This window comes from Telmatherina bonti, assembly GCF_933228915.1.
Source record: "Telmatherina bonti genome assembly, chromosome: 14".
Lineage (NCBI taxonomy): Eukaryota > Metazoa > Chordata > Actinopteri > Atheriniformes > Telmatherinidae > Telmatherina > Telmatherina bonti.
In genome coordinates this window covers 11081562-11097877 of record NC_136612.1, presented here as the reverse complement: position 1 = coordinate 11097877, position 16316 = coordinate 11081562, and the positions used below count along the sequence as shown (strand labels likewise).

The following is a 16316-nucleotide window of genomic DNA, read 5'->3' as shown; positions in this document are numbered from 1 at the left end:
GCAGCCTAAGCCTGTGCAGGTCTAAGCCTACTTGTAGAGTAACTATAGGGTTAGTTCAGGGTCACCAAGGTCAGCTCCAAGTATTCATAATAATGGAAAGAACTGCTTCACGACTGATGTGATTTGCCTTTGTCACTGCACACATTTTGAGTTTTAACAGCATAAAAAGCTCAGGTCTAATGACCCCTAGAGAACCCCCAACAACGAGCCAACATGCAGGTCAGCAGGACTCACAAAGTAAAAGAACCAGCCTTTAAAACACCTGCGTATTTCCTGCACATTAAAATATAGGTTGGGAAAAGGTCTGCTCTTTACTAAAACTGCATCGAGGTCAGGCGAGAGCGAACATTGTGATGCAAAGTACAGATGTTTACCAGGCTCCTTTATTTAGCTGAATGTGTATCAGTGTTATATATTACTCCTTGTGACGAGCAGAAGTGTATATATTAAGCAATTCTGCTAATCGATTGTTGATAGTTTTTTGGGACTTCGAAGAAATGTGCGCTCTAATTTATGACTTTAGTTGTAGACACAAATGGACATTTTTCCCCTTTGTGAGTGGTCTTACACCTCTGAGCTCCTTTCCAGTCAAACTACTGTTAAATAAAGTAAACTAGAGCCCAAAGTTTATTTTAAGTAGATTTCTTTCTTTAAATTATGTTTTTTAAATGGTCCAAAACAAAGATCTTAATGTGAATTGTAAAATTTGTATAGGTGGAGTTAAGTTGGTGATTTAATCTACTCTGCTAACAGCACTTAAAATTACTGGAATATTTATTTCAAGTTTGTTATTAAAGTTATTATTCAAATAATGCTAATTTCCATTTGTTACAAAATATTAGAAAGCAAAATGAATTATTATTATCAATACCGAGTTATTATTTAAAAACAATCAATCATCCATCCATCCATTTTTCTAACCATTTAGTCCAATCAAGGGTCGGGGGTGATTACTGGAGTCTATCCCAGCAATCACTGGGTGAGAGGCAGCCACACCTGGACAGGTCACCAGTCCATCACAGGGCATCAACCAATCAACGCCAGATAAAAGCTTAATCTAAATTCCCCTTTTGACCTTGATAGTGAACCTCTTGTCTTTGCAAAGCTTAAAACAAATCTTAAATACAGGTAGTCTGTCCTTGATGGGCAGAATGTTCATTAGTAACTTATATGCCATGTTTTCTGAGGAAAGGCTAGAGAGGGAGTGTAAGCTGAGTAAGTGCAGGTGAAGCAAGGAAGGCAGGGCATGACAAAGAGAGTGATTTCTGCAATTCAACCAACAAATTGATAATCAAAATGAGCTCCTCCTTAGCTGCTATATTTGATTTCAACAGTTCTTACTGTGGGTTTATCAGTCATGATAAATAATGTTGGATCTTCTTGAATGAGTGAAATCTGTTTTAGAGTTGTCAGTTTATTTGGTATTTACTATTAGAATAATTATAAAATTCTGCTAACAGATTAAACTAAATCTATATAACAAACTAGCTCAAATTAGCCCTCAGTTGCTATATGTTTGTTGGTTCACATTGTGGCTTTGTAAAGCATTGGTAGAGATGTTATAGACTGCTTAAATATAGCTTTTGTTGAATTAATAAAATGTGCAACGAATTCATTTGGTAAGATCTAAAAGTAGACACAAACAGCTGTGTTTAAATTTGATGGTAAACTCTGGCTTCATAAAGCATGGTAGCATTAGTTTTCCTTTCATTTGTGAAATGTGTTTTAGATTGTAGATCAATACAGGAAACTAGCTAAATTTAGCCTACAGCTAACAAGCACGTTTGTCAGTGCTCACTGAGATTTTTTAAAGCACCTGTACACATTAAAAACCATTAAATACTGCTTATCTTTAATGACTGGAATGTGAATTAGTGCCATGATTTTATTTGTTAACTACCAGAAGACTTCCAGCAATGCCTACAACAGATTGTTGATTGGGAAACACAAATAGCTAAAATTAGCTCCACCTCAGATTTGAGTTTGATTATACACACTGGTTTTTTTTAAGCAGACTAAATACTGTTTGTTTTCCTTTAGTTTATGAAAGGTGTTTGTTGTGTTGTAATAATTCTGTAAACAGATAATTGTTTCACACAAAAACTAGCTAAAATTAGCTCTTAGCTGCTATGTTTGTAAGTGCCCAGTTTGTCAGTGGCTTAGTAAAGCATTGGTACACATGTTAAGGGGTTTCCTAAATATAGCTTTTGTTGAACTAGTAAAATGTGAGCTAGTGCAAAAAACTAATTTGGTAACTACCATGAGTAGTTACCAAATCGTAGCCAATCGTTAAAATTCGCTCAATCTCAGCTGTTGTTTGAGTTTGATGGTGCTCACTGGCTTTATGAAGCAATATACCATTAGTCTTCTTTTCATTTGTGAAATGTTTTTTAGCATTGTAAATTTATTTGGTGAATACTGCAAGAATATTTTCAGTAATTATGCTAACAGAATGTAGCTAGATCAACACAGGAAAGTAGCCAAAGTTAGCCCATGGCTAATATGTTTGCGAGCTCACACTTGTGTAAAGAATTTGTACACATTAAAAACCATTTAAATACTACTTTTATTTAATTAGTAAAAAATGAATTAGTGCCACATATTCCTTCGGTAACTTCCATGAATTCTTCTATTCAGTTCCATTCTCACAACAGATTGTTGATAGAGAAACACAAATAGCTAAATTAGCTCAACCTCAGCTACTGCATTTGGCTTTGATTATTCATGCTGTGGCTTCATAAAGCATAAAAAACACTTTTGATGGTCCTTTATATGTTTGTGTTTGTTGTGTTTCAGATTGTTAACAGATTGTAAATAGTTAAACACAAAAACTAGCTAAAATTAGCCTCTTAGCTCCTACGTTTGAGTTTGACAGTGACTTTGCAACTTTTAACATATGATTTAAGTCAGGAAACGAAGACCTTAATTTTTATATGCACTTACATATAAGAGATGTATAAGAGATACATATAAGAGATAATCTTCAGTGGAATATGACACTTGTACACATTTTTAAGTCAAACAGTGCTAAAACTTATAATGAAGGACTGATGGCTGTTCAGAAGCAGGGGATTGAAACAGGATTAAAGAGATTAGAGCCGGGTGAAAGGTGTAATTAAAGTTTTACACATGCACATTATAAAATGAAAGAAAAAAAATTAAATGGAGAGAGGAAACAGCACCCTGTATGGTTTTAGCGGATGCTGTTTTTAACTAAAGGCGTTTTGGCCTTGTCTGCTATAAATAGTTTGATGCAATGCTGAGAACGTGGAAAATACGTTTGAAGATCTTATTGCAGTTGTGTTAAAATGTTTTGCAGTGTTTTTATTCTTTACAAAAGAGAAAACAGTTTTTTATTGCTGATTATGAATCTTCTGGTTCTCTTTGATTTTTCAGAGCCACAATGCGACTGGTTGATGTTTCCGGGATGCGGCTCCGAAGGGCAGCGGAGGAGGAGGAAAGGGAGCGCCGACCGCCTCCACCTGCCACACACCACTCCAGTCACCAGTTCACAAGCATGAAAAACAAGTTCTTCAATGAGCTCACGCACCTGCCAAGTGAGCACCCAGTAACAAATACATAAAATATTCTGTTAGACTTGAGACTAGTTAACATAAAAGGATTAACAGTAGACTAGTGGATTAACAAATAGGCCTTTGTCAGTTTAATTACAATGGAACGCCAACTTTTTAATCTTAATGGACACTATGAAATGCAAACTGTACAATATGTGGATCAGCTTTATCAATGGTAAAGAAGATTAGTTAAATTATTTATTAATAAGGGAAAAATATATAAACAATGATAAGAACATCTGGTTGTTTGAGCTTAAACCTGTTTAGCTGATGTCATGAAATCATCTAACCATATTGTCATTTCATTTTCCTTCATTTACCATTTCATTTTCCTTCCTTTTATATCCTCTTCGTGTGACCACTGCTCTCCTCCTCAAGATCATAAACTCGGGAGTAAGTCCATCCTATTCTCCACATGATTATTTTTTACCATATGTTTACATATGGCCCTAACATGTTTTTCTTCTGCTGTGGGAACCAGGGAGCTTTGAAAATGTATGCAGGACAAATTAGTATGAAAACATTAATGTACCTATCAACTTTAGCACTTTTTCACACTTTTTTTCTTAATACATACGTATATATGGATTTTAAGTTGACCCCTATAGAAAAAAAAAACAAACAAAAAAAAACCTTAAGACTTTGTTCCACTTCTCAGCCAACTTGTCATGGTGAGGAGGGTTAAATTTGGGCTGCAGATAAGGGTGGGTTTGTCCATAGTTTTCATGGTGACATCGCTTGTGTTTGTCAACGTGGGTTTCAAGCTGGTTCCAACTAGGTTTCAACTGGGGTCAGACTTGGTGAGTTGCTCAGGATCAGTGTAGGCTCCATGTCCTAGCCAGCATGACCAAGCCGGGCCCATGAAGTTAAAATTGGGTTATATGGGTACATAACAAGCATGTGCTTGAACAGGGGAAATTTTGCAGGTCGCGTGTGGTTTCAGTTATTTGGACCAATTTTGGCTGCCTGTATGAGCTCCATAAGGGATGTAGGTGGGCTACGTGGGCATGGATATAAACAGGGCAAATTTCAAAGCCATGTGTTCCTTGCTGAAACTCAGTGGAAACCAACTGAGGCCACTGGAGAAACCCACGTGCGATACTTACCAGCAGACTGAGATATAACACAATGATGCTTTGTGCATACGGAACACGTAAAAATCCCTTTTTGCGCAATGGAAACATAGTTTTAGAAAATAAAAATAAAAATAAAAATCATTGAATTCCACATGTATTAGGGCTGCTCGACTTTGACAAAAATCATAATCACGATTATTTTGACTGAAATTTAGATCTCGATTATTTAACACAATTATCCAGTATTTTTAAACAACACTGCGCGTCGTGGTGTTCTAGACTCCGTGTCGTGCATTATAACCATCTAATGCACGGTTCTGAGTTGTTTAATCTGCTTTTACCGCTTATATAGGACCTACTTTATGTTGGCCTCGATGTATGTTTTATGTCAAACAACCGCTGTCAGGCTGCAGCGCGCTTCTCTCATTCACCTGTTAAAAGACGGCTGATCTGAACCAGCTGATTAACGTGTTGTTACGCCCCGTAACGGTGGGATATTACAGTGTTTAACTCGCCGAACTATGTATAGGAAAATAATGCAGCCAGTTGTCACTGACAACGGTATAAACTATGTTTAGGTGAACTTCCACAACCTACTGCAGTTATTCTACATTGACCTGCAGCCGGAGCCGACTGAGACTGGCCGCCTGGGAGTGCTTTAGGACGGGAGAGGCTCCCGCTGCTCCTTCCTTACAGTAACTGCAGAACAATATGTGCCTTCAAGTCAGTCGCCAAAACACCAGAAAAGTCTCTAATAACTCCAGTAAAAGTTGCTAGATTTGTCGCTAGTCACTTTTAACAAAAAAAGCCAGATTTAACAAGAAAGTCCCAAGTTGGCAACAGTGTCTGAATGAAAGCAAAGCGGCTGTGGGAGGAGTTTACAGCACAGCGCTGCAATGCCAGAGACGCTCGATTAGCAGCTGAAGACAGCAGGAGAGGAAACTGCAGAGAGAAAAATAATCACACCCTTTTATTTTTATGATCGTTGAAAACCCAGATCGTAACTGAGATTAAAATCCAATTTATCGCGCAGCCCTAACATGTATTCCCATAAATTTCACATATGATTACAAAGATTTAATTTGGGAATTTACATGCATTCACATTTTATTCATTCATTCATTCATTTTCTGAAACCACTTAATCCGATTAAGGGTCGTGGGGGAACTAGAGCCAACCCCAGCAGCCTTCGGGCAAGAGGCATGGTGCTTTCACAATTTATCACCACAAAATGTCCTAAATCCACGTTTCCCTGTATATTTTTTTACGTGTTCCATATTTGTCTAAAAATGTGCTAAAATATCATGTCATTGGTGAGATGTATTATTCTGTAAAGAAATGTTTAGCCTGATAACTCAAGCAGCTCTTTGAAGCTATATTTAGCCACAATGGTACATTGAACTAAATGCTAACATACTTATAAAGACAATGCTAACAAGCTAACTCGCATTTAGCTAAGACATAATCGTTAGCACTTCACATCAGCTTTAATTAATAATTAATAAGCATATTGAGAAAGACTTCTCATTAAAACATGCAGAATGACCAAAGGTATGACCATTCTTCTGAGAAAATCTGAGGGAAACATAAAAAATATGCACCAAAGTAAATTTTAAAGTTTGTAAATGTTCATTCTAGGATTTGTCATTGAATCAGCTAATTCATAGTAAGTGAGTGAATATTTAGGTAAAGCAGCATCAATCTACCTTTCTTATTCCTTTAACTCCTTTTCACAGTGCCCATGTGGGCCATAGGAGCCATTGTGGTTGTGGTTCTTGCCCTTGTCGGCTGCCTGGGGTTCTGCATCTACAAGAAATGTTTTAACAAGGGCAAGAAGCCCAAGAAGGTCCGTGAAAGGAAAGGAGGACGGGGCCACAGGAAGAAGGATAAGGAAGGAGAGGAAGGAGACGAGAAGAAGGTGAGACAATATATAAATCTGTAATGCTTTTGGACGGCCGTGTCTGAAGAGCCTATGGCATGGAAATACTTGAACAGCTAAAATTAAGAGAGAAACAGCATCATGAGCACAAACATTTCTCCCCATTGCTTGTTTTAATTGTACTTTGCTCAGCTGTTACCATAAGACTGGAACTACTGAGTTGTGCATCTACAGCATATTCATACTAACATTAAAATACACTCAGTTTTGTTTGGATGGTTTAAATATCTTACATTACAGAAAACATCCTGACCCTAATGAGGTTTTAAAATTAGATAGATATAAACACCAAAAGGAACAAAGTGCACAACATTTTAAACATTGGATACTTATTGTAAGTTATGATTATGTCACTTGTGAATGCTTGTAACTACCCAAGGAGATCAGAAAGCTTGCATGTCCATGTAAATCTCCACACAGAGATATTTTTAGGAGGAAAATAAGAAGAGTTGTTGCGTGTTTGTTGAGTCAAAGAGGAGGGAAGTTACGTAAATGCAAAATAAATTTCCATAGACTTGCTGTGAAGAAACACCTGTGATCTATTGAGTTTTATGAACCAGCAAGACCAATAAAAACACTTAAAAACACTGTTCTTCCAGAAACACATCAGGCCAAGTAAAATGGCTGCTATCCCAGATGGCCAGTTTGTCCCTGTGCTTGGGGTTAAATGGGATTTGGGGTTTTGTCCATAAGCAGAACACAACAAATAAATATTTTCCTCAGTCCACATCAAAAGAATGGAAACAGATTTTTAGATTGCTGATATCCAAGGCTACTTACGAAAGAGATTCGTAGGTTTCTGACGTCCCCTGCTGAGGCCTGTTTGACAATGTGATTGAGAGCCACGAAGGTTCTGATGACCCGATCGTTAACAGTCATAACAGGTGTATATTTGTAGAAATGTGAAATTGGACACAGCATGGAGATTGTTGCATTCATTGTCAGAAATACCAAAATAGGTTCTTTACAGTCCATACTAGATCTGCTTCATGGCATTTTGCTTAGGTAAGCTGGTTTAGCCAATAAAATTCCCATTACAGATGTTGTAGACTGTTTCTTGGGCAGGTTAGAACACACTTTCTCTGGCTTCATCTTCGAAGGCATTTCGCCTTAGCTAAAAAAATAAATTTAATGAGAAAATACAATGAAAATCAACTCTTTTGGCTGATATTGGTAGACAAGAACGTGTTCGAGCGATGGATGCAGAAATTACAAAAATGACCATCTAGTTACCATCTTTATATCCTCTCACCTCCTCGATGTTATGCTATCTCTAGCTACGTTTCCATTGCATTTTTTCGCAAAATAAAAGCAATATCTAAAAGTTTGGACAAACAACAATTGCGATTTGCAGGTGTTTCCATTGAACAGTGTTTATTGCATAAGCCTCAAGTCTCGTAAAAATCTTGTACATCTTGCAAGATTTTCAGAGAATTACGGTTTATGTGAAATAGCTACGTAGTGTTATTATGGGGTTCTCCAGTGGCTGCGAAGAATTTGCTACAACTTTGCAAAACCTTTTCCCCTTTTTTTTTTATTTTCTAGAACTCTGAAATTTGTTGGCTTTTTTCCACATCGTGCCATCTTTACTGGAAATGAACTGGTCATAACCCCCCACGTCACGTCCAGGGACACGTAAAAGCAGATAAACTGTTTCCATTACACTTTTGCGATATGTTTTGGTATTGAAATGTCTTGGTTTTTCTCTTCTTAACATCCTTGCTTCAGTTCTTTGCGGTTTGTAGCATATTTTTGTACAGAGCTCTTTCAGGTCACAGCATTTTAATCAGGCTGAGGTCTGGACTTTTACTGGATCATGTCAGCACTTTGATTCTTTGCTTCTTTTCAATCATTCTGCTGCAGATCCTCAGCTGTGTTTGGGTTCATTATCCTCTTGCATGATCCAATTTCTGCCAAGCTTTAGTTTCACATTGGACTCTACAATCATCCCCTCAGTGACCCCAAGGTATCCAGATCCTGTGGCTCCAAAACAAGCCTGTAAAACTTGTGTACCAGTATATTTGCTTTTGCATTTATGTTACAGACGTAATCATGATCACATAAATCTTTTCTGACTTTGACACATTCAACACCCCTGCAAAATAAGATGAAGGAAATTTTGACTTCTTGTCTTCCTTGGTTTTGGTAATCATAACTCTCCATGCAGCAGTGGTTCTCTATCAGTTTGACTCTAAAGATAACACATGTTGGTGTTTGCATCCCTACCTCACGCAATATCCGAGTGATTAACTGTATGATACATCAAATGGGTCGTCCTGCAGCCGTCCTCTAAATGTGTGGCTGGAAAACCGACAGAATCTTCATACATAAGGACACTAAAGTGGTTTTTGGTGGATTCAATTCACTAGTGTGACAAAGCACCTACATGCCCAAAATCACCTTCTCTTGTGGAGATAATGCCAAATCCAGATTTTTAATATATGAGCTTTGTTGTTTATGCATGATGTGTTAAAATATTAAAATTTCTCTGCATTATTGGTTTAATTTTGGAAGCTCTGGTAAAAATCCCTAAATTTGTTAGATAAATGTAAGCTACATATATTTTTTACAACTAAATGGCAATCTCCTGAAATGAAAATTGCGACCCCCAGTTAGAGAAAACCATTGCTCTATAGAATTAAATATGATGCCGTACTGTACACCACAACTTGAACAGACTATAATCAGCTGCTGTGAGCTGGCAGAGAATGACCAGCTCCTCTGCACACCTTACATCCAGTTTAACATTCATTTAAGTTCCTTGAAAGATTCTCCATGTCCATTATTGACTTGTTGGATCCTTAGTTACCAGAAATGCTCCCATTTGTAAGACTGAAAGATACAGAAGTACATTCCTGCCAGCAGCCATCAGCCTCCGGAACAAGACCTCCTCTAGTTAATTATATACTTCAATATTAAATTTCCTTTTGGGGATTAACAAAGTATTTTTCATTTCATTTGCTTACATACATAGTTTAGCATAAAGGTTACAAAGAGCTAAATAAATCTACAGAGTATTGCTTAGTAGGCTGTTCATAACAGTTGAGCTAAAGCAACAGCTTCTTGCTGTTATACAGTCCGATATACAAAACACAAAGATGCTTCTTATGTAACATTTAGCAGGAAAACAGTTTATGATATTAAAACTTTTTTAAGGGTAAGTTATAAGACAACATTAAGGTGAATGGGAGGATGTTAGATGCTGTCTGAACCCTCTGAGAGTCAACAAATGGAGGCGGCTGCAGCAAAGCTTTGCATCAGATTTTAATCACTGCTTAACTGTCCACAGCTGTTTGGCTTTTATCCAGGTTGGGACTGAAACCAATGCTGAATCTGTGCACGACAACTACAGGACAGCAGGGCAAATCTAGCAAAGACAATGATGGAAGAATGAGAGCTGTTGTCCACATATATGCAGCTCGGAGAGGCAGCGACAAGCATTGATGGGGAATAAAGATTTCAGTCACAGCTGTGCATTTCTCGCAGTAGTTATTAAAAGCTGTTTTCCCTTCACACACATCTCCTAAAACAACAGGGAAATTGCTTTTATTTATATTTTCTATTACACATTTTTTGGAATTTCTTTTGTGTAGTGATGCCAGTTGAATATTTTGCACAAATACTTGAGAGTAAACAACACTTTGTGAGGTTAACAACATCACCAGTAACACCATTAACCACTGATGACTGTCTCTTCCAGGAAGGAGAGGAAGAAAAGGAGGAGGAGAAAGAGTACTTTGGCAAACTGGAGTACTCACTGGATTATAACTTTACAGATAATCAGGTACGCTATGATTTTTTAAAAAAAAATGTATCTTATTTTTTTCAAATGTATGCATTTGATTAACTAGAAATAATCTTTATTTGCAACAACAGCCTGACCAAAAGGTGGCAAAAAGGGACGAGTTAAACAAATGATTAATTTATGCTTTTAATTTTATGAAAGCATCAAAAAGATTTAAAAGATTTAAAAACAGAGCCATACTCACACAACGCATACACTAAGTTAATTCCCAACCCAGTAAGGAGCAGGCTCTTCGAAAAGTAACTACTGTTTGTAATAAATTACTAAAAGTAAATGGTTGGACGTGGGTGCAAAGTTGTTTTTGGTAACAGATTCCAGTCGGTAGACGTGGCTGGGTGAAATAAAGAAGAGCTGGCCCCTGAGGAGTGAATTCACATTTTTTAAAATGACAGGAGCTTAAGTTGTGGTTGCTGGTAATGTTAATTAGTGGAAAAATATAAAAGTTTTTACCAGTAACAATACCAGTGCAACAGTGTTAACAGGAACAATTGAGTGATGGTCCAGTTAACAAGTGAGTAAAAATGAAAAATAATTAGTGTTGAAATGCACACCGGTATGTAAGAAAGTTTTTTTTAAATTTTATTTTTTTTAACGTATGTGGCACCTTTCAAACAAAACAGCTTAATGTGCTTCATATAAAGGAAAAAACCATTTTAAAATGCTATTAAATGTTACAGTAGCCATTAAACAACCAATATAATGGTTAAAGGCTAATAAATACACAACAATCTATTAGTAAAGGATTTATTTAATTATTTATTAGAGAGATTTTAGTTTGGTTTGCATAATAGATAATGAATTATTTCCATGGTACAAGCAAATGATTCTTTATTTGACTTTTGGGAGTGATCTATCAAGTAGTGATGCTGTACCATATAATGAGGAGATATTGAGATAAGTTACAGCTGAAAAACAATGACTTTGGTTTTATTTGTGGTTGATAGAAAGTAAAAATTAGTGACTGTTGAAGTTGGGCTGCAAAGATGTCAGAAAAGCTTCCGAACATGGACTAAAATTGTAAAGTGTGAAAAAATTTGTGTCATCGGCATATAAAGGAACAAGAGAACTGACAACAGCAGTTAAGTTTTTATAGTAGATATATATCTAAATATATATCTATATATATATATATAGATTTTTTTTACTAGAACATAAAGTAGAATCCTGAGGAACACCCATAAATAGGGCACAAAATACCCATAAATAGGGTACAAAGTCTGTCCTCGAAGGTGACTGTCCGGCAGATTTTTATGTATCCTTGTTTCAACACACCTGGGTTGTATTAAAGGGTCCAAACAGCCTATGAAGTTGTACACAATGACTGAATAATTTGAGTCTTTTGTGTTGGAGCAGGGATGCATGGAAAACCTGCAGGACTGTGGCACTTGAGGACCGGAACTGGACAGAGTTTGACTTAAAAACAAATTTTCTGTCGCTGTTTGGTGATTCTTTTTGTTTGGCACCATCTTCCCAAGTGAGAAACCGTGACAAGTTGCCCGTTTACGTCTAGTCAGAGGATGTTGTGTAAAAACATCAGTTTCCACGATACCACGATTGATTAAGGAAAAGGAATATTCTATCCTTGTAAAACCAAATGAAACATGTCGGTTTGTCAATTTTCATTGGGAATGAGGTGTACATATGGTTCGTTTTCATTCCGATAGAGCTTTCAAATCGATTGCTATTGGTATATTTGGTTCCATGTAAACATAGCTAATGTTCACACCCCCAAGCTGTTGAGCTCAACAACAGGGAAGCTTTAATTTGAAAGTGTCAGGCTCTGTGGTTTGACTCATTTCCTGTTCTGCCTTTCCTTCTCAAGCTCATAGTGGGCATCCTTCAAGCTCAAGACCTTCCAGCTATGGACATTGGTGGGACCTCTGACCCTTACGTCAAAGTCTACATGCTGCCAGACAAGAAAAAGAAGTTTGAGACAAAAGTACAGCGCAAGAACCTCTGCCCTGTCTTCAATGAGACTTTCACCTTTAAGGTCTGTACGCGAAAACCATTTGATGATTTTACAAGAGACATTTTTTACTTAGCATCAGATTTGGTCCTTTTCTTTTAAGAGCCTATAACATACTATAGTTATGATTTAATATACTCTTTTCCAGATACCATACACTGAGCTGGGTGGTCAGACACTGGTGCTGCAAGTTTTTGACTTTGATCGTTTTGGTAAACACGATGTCATTGGCGAAATTAAGATTCCCATGAACTCTATAGACCTTGGTCAACCAATACATGAATGGAAGGATCTGGTTAGTGGAGAAAAAGAAGAGGTACATTTTTTCTTCCAATTTGAAGCATATGAATGTACCTTAAATCACCAACATAAATAACATAACATGTATTTTCTGTTCCTAACAGCAAGAGAAGCTGGGTGATATCTGTATTTCACTGCGTTACGTCCCGACTGCCGGCAAGCTAACAGTTAACGTCATGGAAGCCAAGAATCTGAAAAAGATGGATGTTGGAGGATTGTCAGGTTTGTCAGGCTTTGAGAAGTGAAGGTTGGTAAGGGACAGTTTTTCTGATCTGTTGTCTCATACTATGTCTTTCTGTCCCAGATCCTTTTGTGAAGGTGGTGCTACAGCACAATGGAAAGCGACTCAAGAAGAAGAAGACATCAGTCAAACAAAACACCCTGAATCCTTATTTCAATGAGAGTTTTAGCTTTGAGATCCCCTTCTCTCAGATTCAGGTTTGTATTGTTTAATTCATGTTGCTGCAATTGTAAATATTCTGCATGAGCTTCTTAAATGCTTGGAAAACATTCTTATGTTATTTAAAGGTATTAGAAATATAGGCTTTAATTTCTGGAATAAACCATCAAGTTTGACCTCAGTTTACTCTACTAATCAAAAAACTGCCTTCGGCAAACATGGAGAAAATGGTATATCAGGCTTTAGTGGGCAACAGCCAATATTTTCAGGTTTCAGTGAGGCAAGTGATAATAAATAAGGAATATTCAGCCTATATGATATTCTATGTATTGAAAAATTTAGGAAATGGATAAAAAGTTAAGTTTCTTGCAGGCAATAATAGATGGTTTAGGAAATATATGCCAGTCAGTATTATAGGTGCTTTTCAGTCCCTCAAACTAGAAACTTGTTACTAGAATAGAAATTGTTCACATGAAGATGTAATTGAGAGGAGATCAATGAAATATTATCTTAAAGACAATATTTTTTCAGCTTTCTGGAGCAAAGGGAATGGGTTGTCTGTACTGGCTGGGATTCTTTTTTTTCCATTTAGGATTCTGCTAACACTTTCATAACAATTGTCGCAGAGTTATTATTTTGTGGTTATGATTGATTATCAAAGCATAATTTATTATTGTTTGGTATTAGTTTTCAGCTGTTGACATGAATTGGCTGAGAAGTCGATTCTACATTTTGTAAAACAAAAAGTTACTCAACAATGTACGACTGCTGTGCTTTAGCTAGTGCTAGCAAATGTTTGCATGCTAATATGCTAAGCTTATAAGGTTAGCTTATAACTATACTCGCCAGGCCTAAACATTTGGCTTAAAACAGATCTTTCAATAATTCTTGTACCAACTTATGCAAAACCTTCAACTGACCAACACATACAAGGAACACGTGTCTCTTTTTTTTCTGATTACACAGAAAATTCAGGTGCTGATCACAGTGTACGACTATGACAAACTGGGCAGCAACGACCCCATTGGCAAGTGCTGGATCGGTTACGGTGCTTCAGGTGTTGGCCTGCGCCACTGGTCAGACATGCTGGCCAATCCCAGACGTCCTGTGGCCCAGTGGCATACACTGCTGCCTGAGGAGGAGGTGGATGCTGCACTTAAGGCCCCCATTCGCTAAATACACTCCCATAGATGTGCACAATTATGTCACAAGCATCAGTATCAAAGTGTTTTCTTTCAATATTAAACTGAACAACTTTAGGTTTTATAAAATTACATCTAACTTGAAGAGTAATTTTCAACATGTTTCTGTCATTTTCACATTCTCCAAGTCTTGTAAGATTTCTCTTCGAGACATCTTTGTATGTAATGTGTGCTTCATATGTACTTAATGTATAGTGGAGACTTTGATACAACAAGTGGAGATACTTATTCATACACAGTGCAAATGACTATTCATGCACCTTTCCGCTGACTAATTAAATGGCTCATAAAATATAAAAATGTGGAACTCAAAGTTATGGCATCCACATCGTACTGAAGTATTTAACAAGTTTTTTTTTTTTTCTGTTTATCAGTATTTTTCTAAAAGGAAAAAAGATTTCCTTGAAACCATCCTTTTCCTTTGATTATCATCAACAACAGTACATACAACTTGCTAGCATTAGCTCTAGCAAGTTCTCAGCTAGCATGTTTCCCACTATTATCAGTATTTTCAACGAAGCTTTGTTTATACCAGTATAATGTAGCAGTTACCAGACATTTATTTTTGCTGTATATTTTCATCTAAAGGGCATTGAGATGTAATTATCTGGATTATTTTACATCTTGAAAAATGCTAATGCATGTAAGATAAATTTCTCATTTGAATGGATCTTTACATGGATTTCATTAATGTTTTCTTAGCTTACTGGCTAACAAGTTGGCAAGCTACACAACTAGCTTATTAAAGTACTAGTAAGTGACTAGCTCACTAGCAAAAAATGGGCCATGATTTTGTCAATTTCAAGTGCTAGCATTAGCACTAGCAAGTTCTTTAGCTAGTTTCCTACTATTATCAGTATTTTCAATAAAGTTTTGTTTATACCAGCATGATGTCGCTGTTACCAACATTTATTTTTGCTGGATACTTTCATCTAAAGGGCACTGAGATGCAATTATCTGGATTATTTTACATCTTGAACTGTTTAATAAGCTACTAGTAAGTAACTAGCTTACTAGCAAAAAATGGGCCATGATTATGTCCTTTTCAAGTCAAAGAAAGTAGAAACACTTGTTAATTTCTGGTGGATTTGCTCTTAAAGAGGTTGTTAAACTGAAACCTGTTTCTTCTGTAGATCCTTCAACTTTTTTTTTTTTTTTTTTTTTTTTTTTGCCCTGAAAATTTCATCTTCTAAACTATCAAACTCGATTTTTCCAATGAAATTTGTTGTAGCTAGTTGAATTTTTGTGGTAATTATTGTTAATCTGTCTCGTTTGGATGGGAGGATATTGCAGTGTTTTATGAGTGTTTATATTGACGCATGTATGTGTGTTACTGTATGTTTCATAAAAATGTAAATCTGTTTGTGGCTTCAATATCTATTTATATGATGTGGTTGTAAATAAATAGAATAAATACATAAATGACAGATGGTTTGGAGGATGGCCGGATTTGCGTCTGTATTCACACACTCTTTAATACCTTCACTTTATCCTTTCATTTGCACACAATTTGAAAGCCTCTCACACACTCAGGTAGGTGTGTTGCTTGCAGCTGAAAATGCCAGAGTGCTTTTAAAACTACTGTAATTACCTTGTTTCAGGGTGGGATTATGCACTTTTGTATAAAAATGGTTAATGTTCCCAGCCCCAGAAACATTTAAATATAATGATATAAGTTGAATTAATCACCTAAGTAAGAAGCATCCAATCATGAATGTCGAGGTTTTTTTTTGTATTGGCAAACTTTACCAACTTTAGAAGCCAGCAAAACAGTATGAAAATTTTAATTTGAGTGAAGTCAGTGTGTTGTATTCACGTGTGCGTTTATGTATCCTGACTTAGTGTGGCCAGTGAAGACTGGATTATCAGGCTGCCCTCTTTAGACCTTGTGTCATGCAGTGAGCCAAACATGTGAGGCAGGAATTAGATTGGGGGAAGGAAAGAAAACAATTACCATAAAGAGAAGAATACAATGCAATGGAATCCCTGCCTTATATTTTCTAATGTTTTTCTTGATGTAATTTGCATGAAAAACTATTTTATGAAGTCATAA

The 16316-nt window shown here is 36.6% G+C and overlaps 1 protein-coding gene across 1 annotated transcript; it reads left to right on the top strand.

The window, feature by feature from the left end:
- Positions 1 to 3403: 3403 nt before the first annotated feature.
- syt5a (synaptotagmin Va) lies at positions 3404 to 14237 on the top strand (the record flags this gene model as incomplete). Its single annotated transcript, XM_079253635.1, has 9 exons — positions 3404 to 3557; positions 3954 to 3968; positions 6388 to 6569; positions 10291 to 10374; positions 12218 to 12385; positions 12510 to 12677; positions 12766 to 12883; positions 12966 to 13099; positions 14028 to 14237. 9 exons carry the CDS (start codon positions 3404 to 3406, stop codon positions 14235 to 14237), a joined length of 1233 nt encoding a protein of 410 aa, XP_079109761.1.
- Positions 14238 to 16316: the final 2079 nt, after the last annotated feature.